General features: G+C 52.8%; 1 protein-coding gene and 1 pseudogene across 1 annotated transcript; one reads left to right on the forward strand and one right to left on the reverse strand.

The window, feature by feature from the left end:
- Positions 1-1,688: 1,688 nt before the first annotated feature.
- LOC147976188 (uncharacterized) lies at positions 1,689-2,529 on the forward strand (annotated as a pseudogene).
- A 5,184-nt stretch (positions 2,530-7,713) lies between these two features.
- Positions 7,714-8,832, reverse strand: LOC147976189 (uncharacterized). The gene has a single exon (XM_087520766.1). It carries the CDS (start codon positions 8,830-8,832, stop codon positions 7,714-7,716), a length of 1,119 nt encoding a protein of 372 aa, XP_087376892.1.
- Positions 8,833-18,005: the final 9,173 nt, after the last annotated feature.

Genomic DNA, 18,005 nt, shown 5'->3' on the forward strand with positions numbered 1-18,005 from the left:
GAGCTAGGGCGAAGATGCGCGAGCAACACGAGCAGGCAGGCAGGCAGGGCGTTGTGGGGTGCCCCAGGAGGCAGGTGAATAAGTGATCCAGCCGTGCCGCACGCTTTGCTCTCTATGCACGGCTCTGCTGGTTGGGCTGTCGCGTCTCGCCAATCGTGCGTGCATGCGTGTCAGCATGTGTCCCCCGACTCGACTCTTACGTGCTTGCGTACCTGGTGGCGAAATTATACGACGGACAGATTCGTGTTTTTTACCGTGGGCGTCTATGACGATATCAACTTACTGTTAGAATCTAATACAGTCTTGCTAAGTCTCAGTCAAATGAGATTTCGTTAAATTTCAGTCTATGTTATATCCGTAAGTTTTAAAAAAAATGTTATATCAGTAAGATCTCACATTGAGATTGGTGTAAAATATCTTTTTATTTTTTCTTTCTCTTTCTTGCATATTATGACATTTTGATTGAGACGTTGTTAAATCTCAGTCAACTAAGACCTTGTTAAATCTTAGTCGACTAAGACCTGGCCACACCTAATCTCAATATAAGATCTCAGTCGACTAAGACTTCGTAAAACTGATCTAATAATACCTGATGACTGGTAGTACATGTACAGTACTACAGCAGCAGACAGAGAAAGGAAGCATATGCATTCGTGTGCTACGTTGTACTCCCTCCGTTCCTAAATATTTGTCTTTCTAGACATTTCAAATGACTACTACATACGGATGTATGTAGACATATTTTAGAGTGTAGATTCACTCATTTTGCTCCGTATGTAGTCACTTGTTGAAATGTCTAGAAAGACAAGTATTTAGGAACGGAGGGAGTACTACGCATGTACCCACACGATGCATGCATGATGCGGCGGAGGGGTGGGTGGAGGGGGTGTGGCGCGGAGCATGCATGCGTGGAGGGGGTGTGGCACGGGGACAAGACTTGCCTGCTCCCCGACTTGTGCACATCCGTGCTTTCGTGTACATGGCTTGATTCGATTGGAACAAAATATGACTCGGGCCCACCCCCTTAAAATCAGGGGGGGAGATGATTAGATTAGAAAGAAAAAAAGAAAAAAGACAATCATAGCATGAAGTGGAAGCACGGATGGGAGCATGAGGAGGGAGCAAGCAAGCCGGATCCGTGGTGCGGAGCATGCATGCGTGGAGGGCGCCGAGTCTTTTTTGAGTTTTCCCCTCGAGATCGACGACAAATGGAGGCCACATGACTTGCCACCAGGCATTGATCGAAACGAATAATCAAGGAGGCAATAAGGCCAACTCCATTGCGCGACCCTATTCTGTCCGACCCCATTCGTTTGGGGTAAAGGAACAAACAGATCGGCCCAATGCGCGACGGTCCGGATCAATCTGGTTCGTTTTGTGTCCGGGCCGACCCATTTCGAGTGCAAACATGCGTCGGGTTTGGGTTGCGGCGGACATCAAGCAGACGCGCGCCTCGTCCGCGTCGGGGCCACATGGCAGGCGGCCACCTACCTCCACCCGTCCACATCAATGCGAACGCGCGGGCGGCCCCGCCTGTCATCCGCCCAGCCGAACGGCCGCGGTCCTTCTTAAATGGGGAACCCGTGGACCGGTCGTCGTCCACACTCCCACTCCACCCCATGGCCTCCTCGAAACCCGACAGCACCAAAACCCTAGCCTCGAACTCGCCGGCCGGCCGCCTCGCAGCCATGGGCTTCTGGAACCACGGCCGCAAGGGGAAGCACGACCGCGAGGCTGGCTCCTCCTCGGGACGCCGCCGCGGCTCCGTGAAGAAGGAGGAGCCCGCATCACCGCCGCGCACCACCCGTCGAGCCCTCGCGCCTGCCCCCTTCACCATCGCCCCTAGGGCCGCCGGCGAGCACGACCGACAGTACCTGGCCGTGGACGTATGCTGGCCGTACTAGGAGACGAGGACGCCGGTCCCGTGGAGCGACGTGCACCTCCCCAACAATTGGCACCTCTCCGCCGACCGGGTCCCGATCTCGCCGGTGTCGATGAGCGGCCGTGCGCGGCGTGATGAGATCGAGCGCCGCCGCCGCCTCCTCCTCAACGACCTCTACTACGACGAGAGGTACGCCCCCCGACTCCGTGCTCTGGGACACGTGGCTCCAGGACGAGCACGACGTGCGACGCGCATCCTACTTCGCTGGCACGGTGTCGGGGCCGCGGCGGCCATGTCGGGAGGTGCGCGGGCGTACGCGGGTGCGCGGCCTCACGCCCACGTCGCCGCCTTCCCCGTCTCCGTCACCATCTCCACCTCCTCGCATGACAGCGGAGGAGGAGGCCCGTCTCATGGCACGTGTCATGGAGGACTCCATGCGCACGCACGATGAGCGCCAATGGGAGGGCCTCGAGGAGATGACGGCCCTCTCTGCGGCAGGCGACGTCGCCATCCCCAAGCTGGAGATGGTGGCGAAGGAGAAGGTGATGGAGGAGCCGCCGATGGCCGCGTTCCACCCGGGCCTGGTGGGCCAGCACTGGAGCTGGTCGTGCACGGCTCCGGAGATGGCGGACGCCGTGGGGGCGTGAACTGGTGCCCCACGCCGCCGCGGTCACCGGAGCGGGACGCCTCGCCACAGGAGGGGGTGCTGCAGACACCTGCCACCGTCCCGCCCGCCGCCCCCGTGCACCATGGACCGTCGGCCCACCTCTGAACGTCGCCGGACTGCGTCGACCTCGTCAGCGACGACGACGACACCGGCGGCCACTGAAGACGGCGACAGCCACGGCATCGACGGGCGCGGCAGGAGCGCGTCGGCGGCGTTTTTTCGTTTTTATGTTAATTATGGCACTGGGCCGTTAAGTGAACCGTGGAACTGTGCCGTTTTGTGGCCATGACCCCTTAAATTATGTTTCAAGTTTTTTAACTGCGTTTATTTACTTTTGAAGTCATTTTATTTAAGTTTTTCTGTTTTTTATCATGTCCAACACGGACATGATTTGGGGTGCGGCCACGCACTGGGCGCACCCACGACCCAATGAACAGAGGCGGACATGGGCGAACCCATTGCCGCCCCAAAGGGACAAAATCCGGCAAAACCGAAAGTCCGTTTGGGGTCATACGGTGGAGTTGGCCTAACCCCGTTGTGAATTGAAGCGTATAGCCGGTACCCACTGCCCCTGGCCAAGCCTTGCAGCGCCCAGTCGCCTTGAGGCTGCCCGTAAGAGCATCTCCAGCCGTTGGCCTCTAGGGGGCTTAAAAATCGACGTTTGGGGACGAGCCAGCGCGAAAATCGTCTCTGGGGTGATTGGGTTTCCAGCCGCTGCCCCATGTCGCCTCCAGGCGCCCATATCGGCCCAATGTGCCCGCTTTTCAGCCCACTTTCGGCGAAAAATCGACCTGCTATCGGCGCAAATCGACCCATATTCACCGTGGTTCGGCGCAATTTTTTTATCACATAGTTCATCACAGAAAATCAAGAGAAATGAAATAGTTCAACAACAAATTGTTCAATACAAATTATATAGTTCAACAAATAAAAACTCGTCTTTCATCACACGTCGAGCTAGGCGTTGCCCTTGAGCCGCCATAGGTGCTCCACCAGATCCTGCTGCAGTTGTTGGTGCACCTATGTGTCTCAGATCTCCTGACGCATATTGAGGAAGACAATCCAGGTTGCCGGTAGCTGATGATCAACTTGCGCAAGAGGACCCTACCTGTAATATGGTTCAGTGTCAAACATTGGCTCTTCCTCCTCGCTCTCAATGATCATGTTGTGCAAGATGACATAGGAAGTCATGATCTCCCACATTTGATCTTTCGACCAGGTTTGAGCGGGGTACTGGACAACAGCAAATCGAGATTGGAGCACACCAAATGCCCGCTCGACACCCTTCCTGCAAGCCTCCTGAACCTTCACAAAGTGGGAGTTCTTGCCTCCTGGCATAGAGTTTGAGATAGTCTTCACAAATGTAGACCATCTCGGATAGATGCCATCAGCTAGGTAGTATCCCTTGTTGTAGTGCCGCCCATTGACCTCGAAGTTCATAGGAGGAGAATGACCTTCAACAAGCTTGGCAAAGACAGGGGAGCACTACAGCACGTTGATGTCATTGTGAGTTCCTGGCATACCAAAGGAGTGCCAAATCCAGAGGTCATGTGTGGCCACTGCCTCAAGTACCACACTGCAACCGCCTTTGGCGCCTTTGTACATCCCCTGCCAAGCAAATGGATAGTTCTTCCATTTCCAATGCATGCAGTTGATGCTTCCAAGCATCTCAGGAAATCCTCTTGCTGCATTTTGTGCTAGGATCCGAGTAGTGTCTTCAACATTGGGTGTTCACAAGTATTGCGGTCCAAACACTGCCACCACTGCCCTGGACAACTTGTTGAAACACTCAATGGTCGTGGACTCGGCCATGCGCCCATAGTCGTCGAGTGAATCACCAGGAGCTCCATATGCAAGCATCCTCATAATTGTCGTGCACTTATGGATTGAGGTGAATCCAAGTTTGCCAGTGCAATCCTTCTTGCACTTGAAGTAGATGTCGAACTCCCGGATGGAATACACAATCCTGAGGAAAAGCTTTCGGCTCATCCGATAACGGCGCCGAAATACTTTGCCGCCATGCAGTGGAGCGTCGGCGAAGTAGTCGAAGTAGAGCATGCAATAGCCTTCCAGGCGATGTCGGTTCTTTGCTTTCAGCCGCCTCGGCGCCGAGCCACCTCGCCGCGGCTTTTCATTGCTCGCGAGCAGGCGGACGAGGGTGGCAAGGACCATGAGATGCTCCCTCGCCCTGGACGTCGGCATTGGCTTCCTCCTCCAGCAATGCCGCGAGCGCCTCCCCGTCGTCTGAATTCATCGCCGAGCAGACAAATCGCCACCGGTATACCGCCCTGCGTGGTCGAAGCGCCGGAAAACTCACTCGGAAGGTGGTGGAGAGTTTGTTGCGGCGAATTAATCTCTCTTTTCCGGCAGGGAATGGCCTATCTAGCAGTGTTGGGCGGTGAGCGGCGCCAGAATCAGCAGGGTGGTGGCCGAGCGCATGAGGGTGGGAGCGAATCTGGACGATTGCCTTGACTTTTCGTTTGACGGTGTGGGCCAGGCGTGTTTTTCCCTTCCGCCGGAGCCCCTGAGCGCCCCAGTGCGCTGGATTCGGTCTGGGATCGCCGGGTCCAAAAAGGGCCGAGCCGGCGGATTTCGGCGTCTTGAGGACGCGGCTGAGGGGGGGGGTTCGACGCCGGCGCGAAAAAAGTCACCCTGAGGGCCTATTGGGGGCACGGCTGAAGATGCTCTAATAGAGAGAATCATATACTAGTATGATCATGCATATGATACTACTTTCGTGATGCATAGTATCTTTTTTTAGGAAGCGCAGGTGAACTGCGTGTGCATTATGAGAAGAAGCAGCGACAGAGCGCTAGTCTGTACAAAAGCAGCCGACATCTGCCAAAATACAAAAGAAAGAAAAACAAGAACTCAGGCTGCAAGGTCCTCACTCTCGCAGCATCAGATGGTTACCCCCTGCTAGTGCCCACGTAGCTAGGTCGTCGGTGAGAAGCTCCAGCACTACCCGGACGGGGTGCTTGAGATCCCTGAAGATGTAGCCGTTACGCTCTAGCCAAATCCACCAATTGGTTAGGAGAGCGATTGATCGCGCCCGCTTGTGGTCATGAGGCACCGCACTGAGGCTGTCCAGCCACTCCACCATGCAGTTTGTGGACCTCCAGGAGCAAGGAAGGAAGGTGGGAACACGGAAGCGGCTGGCCGCTGCCGTCCAGAGGTTCCTCGACCAAATGCACTCCCTGAATAGGTGTTGAGCGGTCTCCAGGTTGCGCCAGCACAATGGACAGAAATAGGAATTGGGCCATGCCCTGGCCATGAGCCGGTCCACCGTGAGCAGTCGACCAGCAGATAGGAGCCATGTGAAAAACTTAATCTTGGCCGGCGCCCGGGCATGCCAGACCAAGTGCATGATAGGCGAGGAGGTGGATGCCATGAATTGCAATCGGTATGCCGACGAGGCCGAGTAGCTGCCAGAGGCCTCAAGCTTCCAGGTGAACTTGTCCCTGCCTGTATCAAGGATGGTCGCAGCGCTGATCCTGCCCCAGAGAGAAACAAAAGCAGCTAGCAGGTTACTTGGGACTCGTCCACCCAAGTTGGTCACCCAACGGTTGCCGTTTAGTGCCTGCCGCACGGTGCGATGCTTGCATTTCGAGAGGCGAAACAGTTCTGGCGCAATGTGGCATGGAGCTTGGCCTTGCAGCCAACTGTCCATCCAAAAGGAGGCCGTTCGGCCATCGCCTAGCACCACGGTTGTGGCAGCCGCGAACAGACGGCGGTCGTCCTCATTGCACGGCACGGGAAGACCAATCCAAGGTTTGTAGGGGGCCGTCTTTTCCCACCAAAGCCATCTCAGCCTGAGCGCGATTCCGAAGCGGTCAAGGTCGATGATGCCCAAACCTCCGAGCTCTTTAGGTCTGCATATCCTACCCCATGCAACCTTGCAGTGCCCTCCAAGGCAACTCTCCTGTCCACGCCAGAGCCACGCTCTCCTGATTTTGTCTATCTGACGCCTCACCCAGGCTGGTAGTTGATGAACTGAAAGCCAATATACAGCCAACGCGGAGAGCACAGAGTTCAGGAGCACAAGACGGCCGGCAGCAGTGAAAAGCTTGAATTTCCATGCGGCGAGACGGGCCAAGATCTTGTCCAGCAACGGCTGCAGCTCAGCTTTGCGAACCTTGCGAAGGGACAGGGGGAGGCCCAAGAAACAGCATGGCAGGGCGGCGCGCGCAGCCCCGAGCGGCTGTATGACATTCTCCACATCGAAAAGCTCGGGGCGGATCGGAATGGCCTTGCTCTTGGAGAAATTTACGTGTAGCCCCGTGGCCTGCTCAAAGGCTTGCAGAATCTACTGAACGGCAAGAAGCTCTTGGCGGATAGGGTTTAAGAAGAGAGCAACGTCATCCGCGTAGAGAGAGGTTCATAGGCTTGGAATCCTCCCCTTTAACTTGGAAAGCAGCCCATCACGGACTGCTAAGTCTAGCAGCCTCTGGAGCGGCTCCATGGCGAGGATGAACAGGAAAGGGGAAATCGAGTCGCCCTGCCTGAGCCCCCCTGTGGTGCCTGATCGACCGGCCTAACGCCTTGTTGATGAGCACCCTGGACGAGCTGGTGGCGAGGAGCATGGTGATCCAGTTGCACCAGCGTGACCCGAAACCTCTCGCACGCATCATGTCCAACAGGTAGGGCCAGGAGACGGTGTCGAATGCTTTTGCTATATCAAGCTTTAGCAAAATAGCGGCCCGCTTTGTCCTGTGGAAGTGCCTGGCCATCCCTTGCACAAAAATGAAATTGTCTTGGATGCATCTACCCTTGATGAAGGCACTCTGTGTCGGCGAGATGAGCGTGTCGATCCGCTTGGTAAGCCTCAATACAAGCACCTTGCTGAAGAGCTTCGCCACGCTGTGCAGCAGGCTGATGGGCTTGTAGTCCGCCATGCTCGAAGCCCCATCTTTCTTGGCCAAGAGCACGACGTGCGCCCCATTGAGCAGGTGCAGGCCTATCCGGTTCATGCAGTGCAGCTGCTGGAATGCGAGCACCAGGTCATCTAAAATGATTTCCGCCGCCGCCTTGTAGAAAGCCCCTGAAAAACTGTCCGGGCCCAGGGCCCGATCCGGCGGCAGGTCCGCAATGGCCGCTGCGGTTTCCTCCCGAGTGAACGCGGCCTCTAGGTCATCGAGATTGGCCCTAGAAAGGCCAGCGCATCCTAGTTGAACCCCGTTGACACCGAGCCTGGGTCCCCGAGCAAGCGGTCGAAGAACTCGGTCGCGATCTGCTCTTTGTGGCGCTGCTCAGTGGCCAAAATGCTGCCCGAAGCCAATGAGCCAATGAAGTTTTTCCTTCGGCAGCCATTAGCTTTTATGTGAAAATACTTGGTGTTGGCATCACCCGCTCGAACTTCCCTGACTCTGGCGCGCTGCCTGGCCTTGATGCGCTCGATGACTGTGAGACCAAGAATGTGGGACTTGAGCTCTTTGCGTAGGGTTAGCTCGTCCAGCTCGAGCTGCCTATCTTCCTGAGCTTGGTCGAGCAACAGAACCGTGTCCTGCGCCATCAGCAGCTGCAGGCGAGTGTTCCCAATGTGGTGCTTGTGCCAAAGACGGAGTGCTCTAGCCGCCCGCTTGAGCTTTGTGTCCAACCTGATAAGAGCGCATCCCTGCACACCTGGCGCGTTCCAGACTGCTGCCACAACCTCCTTGAACCCAGAGATGTGCGGCCAGAAGGCTCCGAAACGGAACCGCGCACTACGCCGCGAGGAGGACTCACATGTCAAGAGGAGAGGGTAGTGATCTGACATGGCCGTGGCGAGGGGTTGGAGCCACGCTGCGCTGAACTGAAGATCCCACTCCGGCATGCAGAAGGCGCGATCCAGGCGGACCAGCGTGGGCGAGGATTGCTCGTTTGACCATGTGAAGCGCCTGCCGCACAAATTGATCTCCTTGAGGTCGCTGTTATTTAGCGCCGATCGGAATCGCACCATAAGCCGCAGATTGATGTTGGAGTTGCTCTTGTCCCGGGCTTCATAAATTAGGTTAAAATCCCCGATTATAAGCCAGGGTCCAGAAATAAGCCCACGGATCCGAGCCAGGTCAGCAAGGAAAAGAGGTTTGGCGTCTTCCTCTGAGGGCCCATAGACCGTGGTCAGCGTCCAGGCCGCACCACCCACCAGCGGCGTCACTAGCGCGGTAACGGCGAAGGCTGACATATCAATCTGATCGATCTGGAAGGAGGCAGCATCCCAGGCCAACAGAACTCCTCCCCGCGTTCCAGCCGCAGGCAGAACCAGCGAGCTCCCCAACCTCGTCCCTACGATCTCAGCGAGCATGGCAGCCGGAATTGCTTCGCGCTTGGTTTCCTGCACACAAAGGATCGAGCATCTAGACTGCTCCACGAGCGATCGCACACCCCATCTACGGGCGCGGTCATTCAGGCCCCTTGCGTTCCAGTTCAACAGAGAAAAGCTACTCATGGCAAACACGAACAAGGACCCATTGCATTGGCATGCTCGAACAGGGAGTAGCGAAGCGAACACACATGAGCTGATACGGCCGGAGTGACGACACGGGCGCCCGGCGAGGTTGCAACAAACTAAAGCCTGGCCTACGACGTGGTCCGGGGACGGCGTGGTGACTACAACACGACACGAACTGGAGACGGACTAACATAACAACAGAACAGGGCCCCTTGGACATCTGGATTGCATCAGGCGGCATCGCCGGCAAGCTCGAGCAGGTCCTCGTCCGGAAGGTTGAGGGTGGCCGAAGAGTGCACTCCCGCCGCCCGCCCCAACGAGGAGACCATCCTTCCCAGTGGCGCCTTGAAGCGATTAGTGTAGCGCTGACGCACATCGGCCGTGAACTGGCCTGGGTGGTCAATAAACGCCAACTGCTTGGCAAGCCTAGCTTGCGCCTTCTGCTGCTGGATCATGCCGGCCGCCCTGGCCGCGACCCGTGGGCTGGCCCGGCAGGGGACGGTCGGGGTCTTGATCATCAGCGTCGGCGGCTCTGGGGCCGGAGCCGTGGCATTGGAGGCCGGCCATGGCAGGGTGTCATCAGTGGAGGCATTGGAGGCCAAGCAAGGTGGCGCACCAATGACGGAGGGTGGTAGCAGACGGAAAACTTTGGAGAGGAACGTGGTTGCCTCGTCGACCTCCAGATCCTGAAGCTATGCTGCGAGTTGATCTGCTGACATGATGCACTCCACCCGATGGTTCACCGTCCCAACCGGCCAGGTCAGCTCCTGGGTTGCCGCCAGAGGGGCAGGCTCGATCGGGACGGGAACCAAATAACCCAGCGAGGGCCACGACTTGGCCAGCAGGTCCTGGGCCAACGAGGACGCCGGTGTGTGGCTCACCAGCGGCCCCATCCCCAGGTCAGACTCCTCGAGCTCCTCCCATGCAGGTAGTCCGTGGGGTTGGGGAGGGCGCGGCTGCACCCAGGCCGCGCAGTCATCGGCAGCCTGCACCCCGGGCTCCAGTTGACCGGACTGCCAGGCCGACAGGGCGCCGAGCTCGAACAACTGGGGGTCAGAGCGCGTGAGCTCCTCCCAAAAGGCCCCCACCTCCTCGTGGAACGGCCCCATGTCAGGCTCAAGGAAGACGCCCACGGGGACCCCTTCTAGCACGGGGGCAGGCGCCACGCCCGGGGCGACAGGGACGCCCTGGAGCACCTGCTGTTGGGGAACGTTGCAGAAAACAAAAAATTTCCTACGGTTTCACCAAGATCCATCTAGGAGTTCATCTAGCAACGAGTGATCGGATTGCATCTACATACCTTTGTAGATCACGCGCGGAAGCGTTCAAAGAACGGGGATGAGGAAGGCGTACTCGACGTGATCCAAATCACCGGAGATCCTAGCGCCGAACGGACGGCACCTCCGTGTTCAACACACGTACGGTCAGCGTGACGTCTCCTCCTTCTTGATCCAGCAAGGGGAAGGAGAGGTTGAGGAAGATGGCTCCAGCAGCAGCACGACGGCGTGGTGGTAGTGGAGCTGCAGTACTCCGTCAGGACTTCGCCAAGCTCTACGGAGGAGGAGGAGGAGGTGTTGGAGAGGGAGAGGGAGGCGCCAGGGCTTAGGTGTTGCTGCCCTCCCTTTCCCCCACTATATATAGGGCCAAGGGAGAGGGGGGCGCAACCTTGGCCCTTCCTCCAAGGAAGGGTGCGGCCAGGGAGGAGTCCATCCTCCCCAAGGCACCTAGGAGGTGCCTTCCCCCTTTAGGACTCTTCCTTTCCCTCATCTCTTGGCACATGGGCCTCTTGGGGCTAGTGCCCTTGGCCCATATAGGCCAAGGCGCACACCCCTACAGCCCATGTGGCCCCCCGGGGCAGGTGGACCCCCTTGGTGGACCCCTGGACCCCTTTCGGCACTCCCGGTACAATACCGATAATGCGCGAAACCTTTCCGGTGACCAAAACAAGACTTCCCATATATAATTCTTTACCTCCGGACCATTCCGTAACTCCTCGTGACGTCCGGGATCTCATCCGGGACTCCGAACAACATTCGGGTTACTGCATATACATATCCCTACAACCCTAGCGTCACCGAACCTTAAGTGTGTAGACCCTACGGGTTCGGGAGACATGTAGACATGACCGAGATCGCTCTCCGGTCAATAACCAACAGCGGGATCTGGATACCCATGTTGGCTCCCACATGCTCCTCGATGATCTCATCGGATGAACCACGATGTCGAGGATTCAAGCAACCCCGTATACAATTCCCTTCGTCAATCGGTATGTTACTTGCCCGAGATTCGATCGTCGGTATCCCAATACCTCGTTCAATCTCGTTACCAGCAAGTCACTTTAATCATACCGTAATGCATGATCCCGTGACCAGACACTTGGTCACTTTGAGCTCATTATGATGATGCATTACCGAGTGGGCCCAGTGATACCTCTCCGTCACACGGAGTGACAAATCCCAGTCTTGATCCGTGTCAACCCAACAGCCACTTTCGGAGATACCCGTAGTATACCTTTATAGTCACCCAGTTATGTTGTGACGTTTGGTACACCCAAAGCACTCCTATGGTATCCGGGAGTTACACGATCTCATGGTCTAAGGAAAAGATACCTGACATTGGAAAACTCTAGCAAACGAACTATACGATCTTGTGCTATGTTTAGGATTGGGTCTTGTCCATCACATCATTCTCCTAATGATGTGATCTCGTTATCAATGACATCCAATGTCCATAGTCAGGAAACCATGACTATCTGTTGATCAACGAGCTAGTCAACTAGAGGCTTACTAGGGACATGTTGGTGTCTATTATTCACACATGTACTACGATTTCCGGATAACACAATTATAGCATGAATAAAGACAATTATCATGAACAAGGAAATATAATAATAATTCTTTTATTATTGCCTCTAGGGTATATTTCCAACAGTCTCCCACTTGCACTAGAGTCAATAATCTAGTTACATTGTGATGAATCGAACACCCATGGAATTCTGGTGTTGATCATGTTTTTCTCTAGGGAGAGGTTTAGTCAACGGATCTGCTACATTCAGGTCCGTATGTACTTTACAAATATCTATGTCTCCATCTTGAACATTTTCACGAATGGAGTTGAAGCGACGCTTGATGTGCCTCGTCTTCTTGTGAAACCTGGGCTCCTTGGCAAGTGCAATAGCTCAAGTGTTGTCACAGAAGAGTTTGATTGGCCCTGACGCATTGGGTATGACTCCTAGGTCGGTGATGAACTCCTTCACCCAAATTGCTTCATGCGCTGCCTCCGAGGCTGCCATGTACTCCGCTTCACATGTAGATCCCGCCACGACGCTCTGCTTGCAACTGCACCAGCTTACTGCCCCACCATTCAAAATATACACGTATCCGGTTTGTGACTTAGAGTCATCCAGATCTGTGTCGAAGCTAGCGTCGACGTAACATTTTACGACGAGCTCTTCGTCACCTCCATAAACGAGAAACATTTCCTTAGTCCTTTTCAGGTACTTTAGGATATTCTTGACCGCTGTCCAGTGTTCCTTGCCGGGATTACTTTGGTACCTTCCTACCAAACTTACGGCAAGGTTTACATCAGGTCTGGTACACAGCATGGCATACATAATAGACCCTATGGCTGAGGCATAGGGGATGACACTCATCTCTTCTATATCTTCTGCCGTGGTCGGACATTGAGCTGAGCTCAATTTCACACCTTGCAATACAGGCAAGAACCCTTTCTTAGACTGATCCATATTGAACTTCTTCAATATCTTGTCAAGGTATGTGCTTTGTGAAAGACCTATGAGGCGTCTTGATCTATCTCTGTAGATCTTGATGCCTAATATATAAGCAGCTTCTCCAAGGTCCTTCATTGAAAAACTCTTATTCAAGTAGGCCTTAATGCTGTCCAAAAGCTCTATATCATTTCCCATCAAAAGTATGTCATCTACATATAATATGAGAAATGCTACAGAGCTCCCACTCACTTTCTTGTAAACGCAGGCTTCTCCATAAGTCTACATAAACCCAAACGCTTTGATCATCTCATCAAAGCGAATGTTCCAACTCCGAGATGCTTGCACCAGCCCATAAATCAAGCGTTGGAGCTTGCACACCTTGTCAGCATTCTTAGGATCGACAAAACCTTCCGGCTGCATCATATACAATTCTTCCTTAAGGAAACCATTAAGGAATGCCGTTTTGACATCCATTTGCCATATCTCATAATCATAGAATGCGGCAATTGCTAACATGATTCGGACGGACTTCAGCTTCGCTACCGGTGAGAAAGTCTCGTCGTAGTCAACCCCTTGAACTTGTCGATAACCCTTAGCGACAAGCCGAGCTTTATAGATGGTCACATTTCCATCCGCGTCTGTCTTCTTCTTAAAGATCCATTTATTTTCTATGGCTCGCCGCTCTACGGGCAAGTCAGTCAAAGTCCATACTTCGTTTTCATACATGGATCCTATCTCGGATTTCATGGCTTCCAGCCATTTGTCGGAATCCGGGCCCGCCATCGCTTCTTCATAGTTCGAAGGTTCACCGTTGTCTAACAACATGATTTCCAAGACAGGGTGGCTGTACCAATCTGGTGCGGAACGTGTCCTTGTGGACCTTCGAATTTCAGTAGGAGCTTGATCAGAAGTATCCTGATCATCATCATTAACTTCCTCTCTAGTCAGTGCAGGCACCTCAGGAACATTTTCTTGAGTTGCGCCATTTTCCGGTTCAAGAGGTAATACTTCATCAAGTTCTACTTTCCTCCCACTTACTTCTTTCGAGAGAAACTCCTTCTCTAGAAAGGATCCATTCTTGGCAACAAAGATCTTGCCTTCGGATCTGAGGTAGAAGGTATACCCAATAGTTTCTTTAGGGTATCCTATGAAGACGCATTTTTCCGACTTGGGTTCGAGCTTTTCAGGTTGAAGTTTCTTGACATAAGCATCGCATCCCCAAACTTTTAGAAACGACAGCTTAGGTTTCTTCCCAAACCATAATTCATACGGTGTCGTCTCAACGGATTTCGCTGGAGCCCTATTTAAAGTGAATGCGGCAGTCTCTAAAGCATAGCCCCAAAAAGATAGCAGTAAATCGGTAAGAGACATCATAGATCGCACCATATCTAATAGAGTGCGATTACGATGTTCGGACACACCATTACGCTGAGGTGTTCCGGGCGGCGTGAGTTGTGAAACTATTCCACATTTTCTTAAGTGTGTGCCAAACTCGTGACTCAATTATTCTCCTCCACGATCTGATCGCAGGAACTTGATTTTCCTATCACGTTGATTCTCAACCTCACTCTGAAATTCCTTGAACTTTTCAAAGGTCTCAGACTTGTGTTTCATTAAGTAGACATACCCATATCTACTCAAGTCATCAGTGAGGGTGAGAACATAACGATAGCCACCGCGAGCCTCAAAACTCATTGGACTGCACACATCAGTATGTATGATTTCCAATAAGTTGGTTGCTCGCTCCATTGTTCCTGAGAACGGAGTCTTGGTCATTTTACCCATGAGGCATGGTTCGCACGTGTCAAATGATTCGTAATCAAGAGACTCTAAAATTCCATCAGCATGGAGCTTCTTCATGCGTTTGACACCTATGTGACCAAGGCGGCAGTGCCACAAGTATGTGGGACTATCATTATCAATCTTACATCTTTTGGTACTCACACTATGAACATGTGTAGCATTATGCTCGAGATTCATTAAGAATAAACCATTCACCATCGGAGCATGACCATAAAACATATCTCTCATATAAATAGAACAACCATTATTCTCGAATTTAAATGAGTAGCCATCTCAAATTAAACGAGATCCTGATACAATGTTCATGCTCAAAGCTGGCACTAAATAACAATTATTAAGGTTTAAAACTAATCCCGAAGGTAAATGTAGAGGTAGCGTGCCGACGGCGATCACATTGACCTTGGAACCATTCCTGACGCGCATCGTCACCTCGTCCTTCGCCAGTCTCCGCTTATTCCGCAGCTCCTGTTTTGAGTTACAAATGTGAGCAACCGCCCCGGTATCAAATACCCAGGAGCTACTACGAGTACTGGTAAGGTACACATCAATTACATGTATATCACATATACCTTTCGTTTTGCCGGCCTTCTTGTCCGCTAAGTATTTGGGGCAGTTCCGCTTCCAGTGACCACTTTCCTTGCAATAAAAGCACTCAGTCTCGGGCTTGGGTCCATTCTTTGGCTTCTTCTTGGCAGCTTGCTTGCCGGGCGCGGCAACTCCCTTGCCGTCCTTCTTGAAAGCTTTCTTTCCCTTGCCCTTCTTGAACTTAGTGGTTTTATTCACCATCAACACTTGATGTTCCTTTTTGACTTCTACCTCTGCTGATTTCAGCATTGCAAATACTTCAGGAATGGTCTTTTCCATCCCCTGCATATTGAAGTTCATCACAAAGCTCTTGTAGCTCGGTGGAAGCGACTGAAGGATTCTGTCAATGACCGCGTCATCCGGGAGATTAACTCCCAGCTGAGTCAAGCGGTTATGCAACCCAGACATAGTGAGTATGTGCTCACTGACAGAACTGTTTTCCTCCATCTTACAGCTGAAGAACTTGTCGGAGACTTGATATCTCTCGACCCGGGCATGAGCTTGGAAAACCATTTTCAGCTCTTCGAACATCTCATATGCTCCGTGTCTCTCAAAACGCTTTTTGGAGCCCCGGCTCTAAGCTGTAAAGCATGCCGCACTGAACGAGGGAGTAGTCATCGGTACGTGCCTGCCAAGCGTTCATAACGTCTTGTTCTATAGGGAGAACAGGTGTGTCACCTAGCGGTGCTTGTAGGACATAATCTTTCTTGGCAACTATGAGGATGATCCTCAGGTTCCGGACCCAGTCCGTGTAGTTGCTGCCATCGTCTTTCAGCTTGGTTTTCTCTAGGAACGCGTTGAAGTTGAGGACTACGTTGGCCATTTGATCTACAAGACATATTGTAAAAAATTTAGACTAAGTTCATGATAATTAAGTTCATCTAATCAAATTATTCAATGAACTCCCACTTAGATAGACATCCCTCCAGTAATCTAAGTATAACATGATCCGAGTTAACTAGGCCGTGTCCGATCATCACGTGAGACGGACTAGTCAACATCGGTGAACATCTTCATGTTGATCGTATCTTCTATACGACTCATGCTCGACCTTTCGGTCTTTTGTGTTCCGAGGCCATGTCTGTACATGCTAGGCTCGTCAAGTCAACCTAAGTGTTTGCATGTGTAAATCTGTCTTACACCCGTTGTATGTGAACGTTAGAATCTAACACCCGATCATCACGTGGTGCTTCGAAACAACGAACTGTCGCAACGGTGCACAGTTAGGGGGAACACTTTATTGAAATTATTATGAGGGATCATCTTATTTACTACCGTCGTTCTAAGTAAACAAGATGCAAAAGCATGATAAACATCACATGCAATCAAACAATAATAGTGACATGATATGGCCAATATCACATAGCTCCTTTGATCTCCATCTTGGGGCTCCATGATCATCTTGTCACCGGCATGACACCATGATCTCCATCATCGTGTCTCCATGAAGTTGCTCGCCAACTATTACTTCTACTACTATGACTAACGCGTTTAGCAATAAAGTAAAGTAATTTACATGGCGTTTCTCAATGACACGCAGGTCATACAAAAAATAAAGACAACTCCTATGGCTCCTGCCGGTTGTCATACTCATCGACATGCAAGTCGTGATTCTTATTACAATAGCATGAACATCTCATACATCACATATATATCATTCATCATTCATCACAACTTTGGCCATATCACATCACAGAACACTTGCTGCAAAAACAAGTTAGACGTCCTCTAATTGTTGTTGCAAGTTTTACGTGGCTGCAAAAGGGTTCTAGCAAGAACGTTTTCTTACCTACGTGAAAGCCACAACGTGATTTGTCAACTTCTATTTACCCTTCATAAGGACCCTTTTCATCGAATCCGCTCCAACTAAAGTGGGAGAGACAGACACCCGCCAGCCACCTTATGCAACTTGTGCATGTTAGTCGGTGGAACCGGTCTCACGTAAGCGTACGTGTAAGGTTGGTCCGGGCCGCTTCATCCCACAATACCGTTGAAGCAAGATAAGACTAGTAGCGGCAAGAAAGTTGACAACATCAACGCCCACAACAAATTGTGTTCTACTCGTGCAAGAGAACTACGCATAGACCTAGCTCATGATGCCACTGTTGGGGAACGTTGCAGAAAACAAAAAAATTCCTACGGTTTCACCAAGATCCATCTAGGAGTTCATCTAGCAACGAGTGATCGGATTGCATCTACATACCTTTGTAGATCACGCGCGGAAGCGTTCAAAGAACGGGGATGAGGAAGGCGTACTCGACGTGATCCAAATCACCGGAGATCCTAGCGTCGAACGGACGGCACCTCCGTGTTCAACACACGTACGGTCAGCGTGACGTCTCCTCCTTCTTGATCCAGCAAGGGGAAGGAGAGGTTGAGGAAGATGGCTCCAGCAGCAGCACGACGGCGTGGTGGTGGTGGAACTGCAGTACTCCGTCAGGGCTTCGCCAAGCTCTACGGAGGAGGAGGAGGTGTTGGAGAGGGAGAGGGAGGCGCCAGGGCTTAGGTGTTGCTGCCCTCCCTTTCCCCCACTATATATAGGGCCAAGGGAGAGGGGGGGCGCAGCCTTGGCCCTTCCTCCAAGGAAAGGTACGGCCAGGGAGGAGTCCATCCTCCCCAAGGCACCTAGGAGGTGCCTTCCCCCTTTAGGACTCTTCCTTTCCCTCATCTCTTGGCGCATGGGCCTCTTGGGGCTGGTGCCCTTGGCCCATATAGGCCAAGGCGCACACCCCTACAGCCCATGTGGCCCCCCGGGGCAGGTGGACCCCCTTGGTGGACCCCCGGACCCCTTTCGGCACTCCCGGTACAATACCGATAATGCGCGAAACCTTTCCGGTGACCAAAACAAGACTTCCCATATATAATTCTTTACCTCCGGACCATTCCGTAACTCCTCGTGACGTCCGGG

The sequence above is a fragment of the Triticum urartu genome, chromosome 4A (genome assembly GCF_056163025.1).
Source record: "Triticum urartu cultivar PI428250 chromosome 4A, HENAU_Tu73, whole genome shotgun sequence".
Lineage (NCBI taxonomy): Eukaryota > Viridiplantae > Streptophyta > Magnoliopsida > Poales > Poaceae > Triticum > Triticum urartu.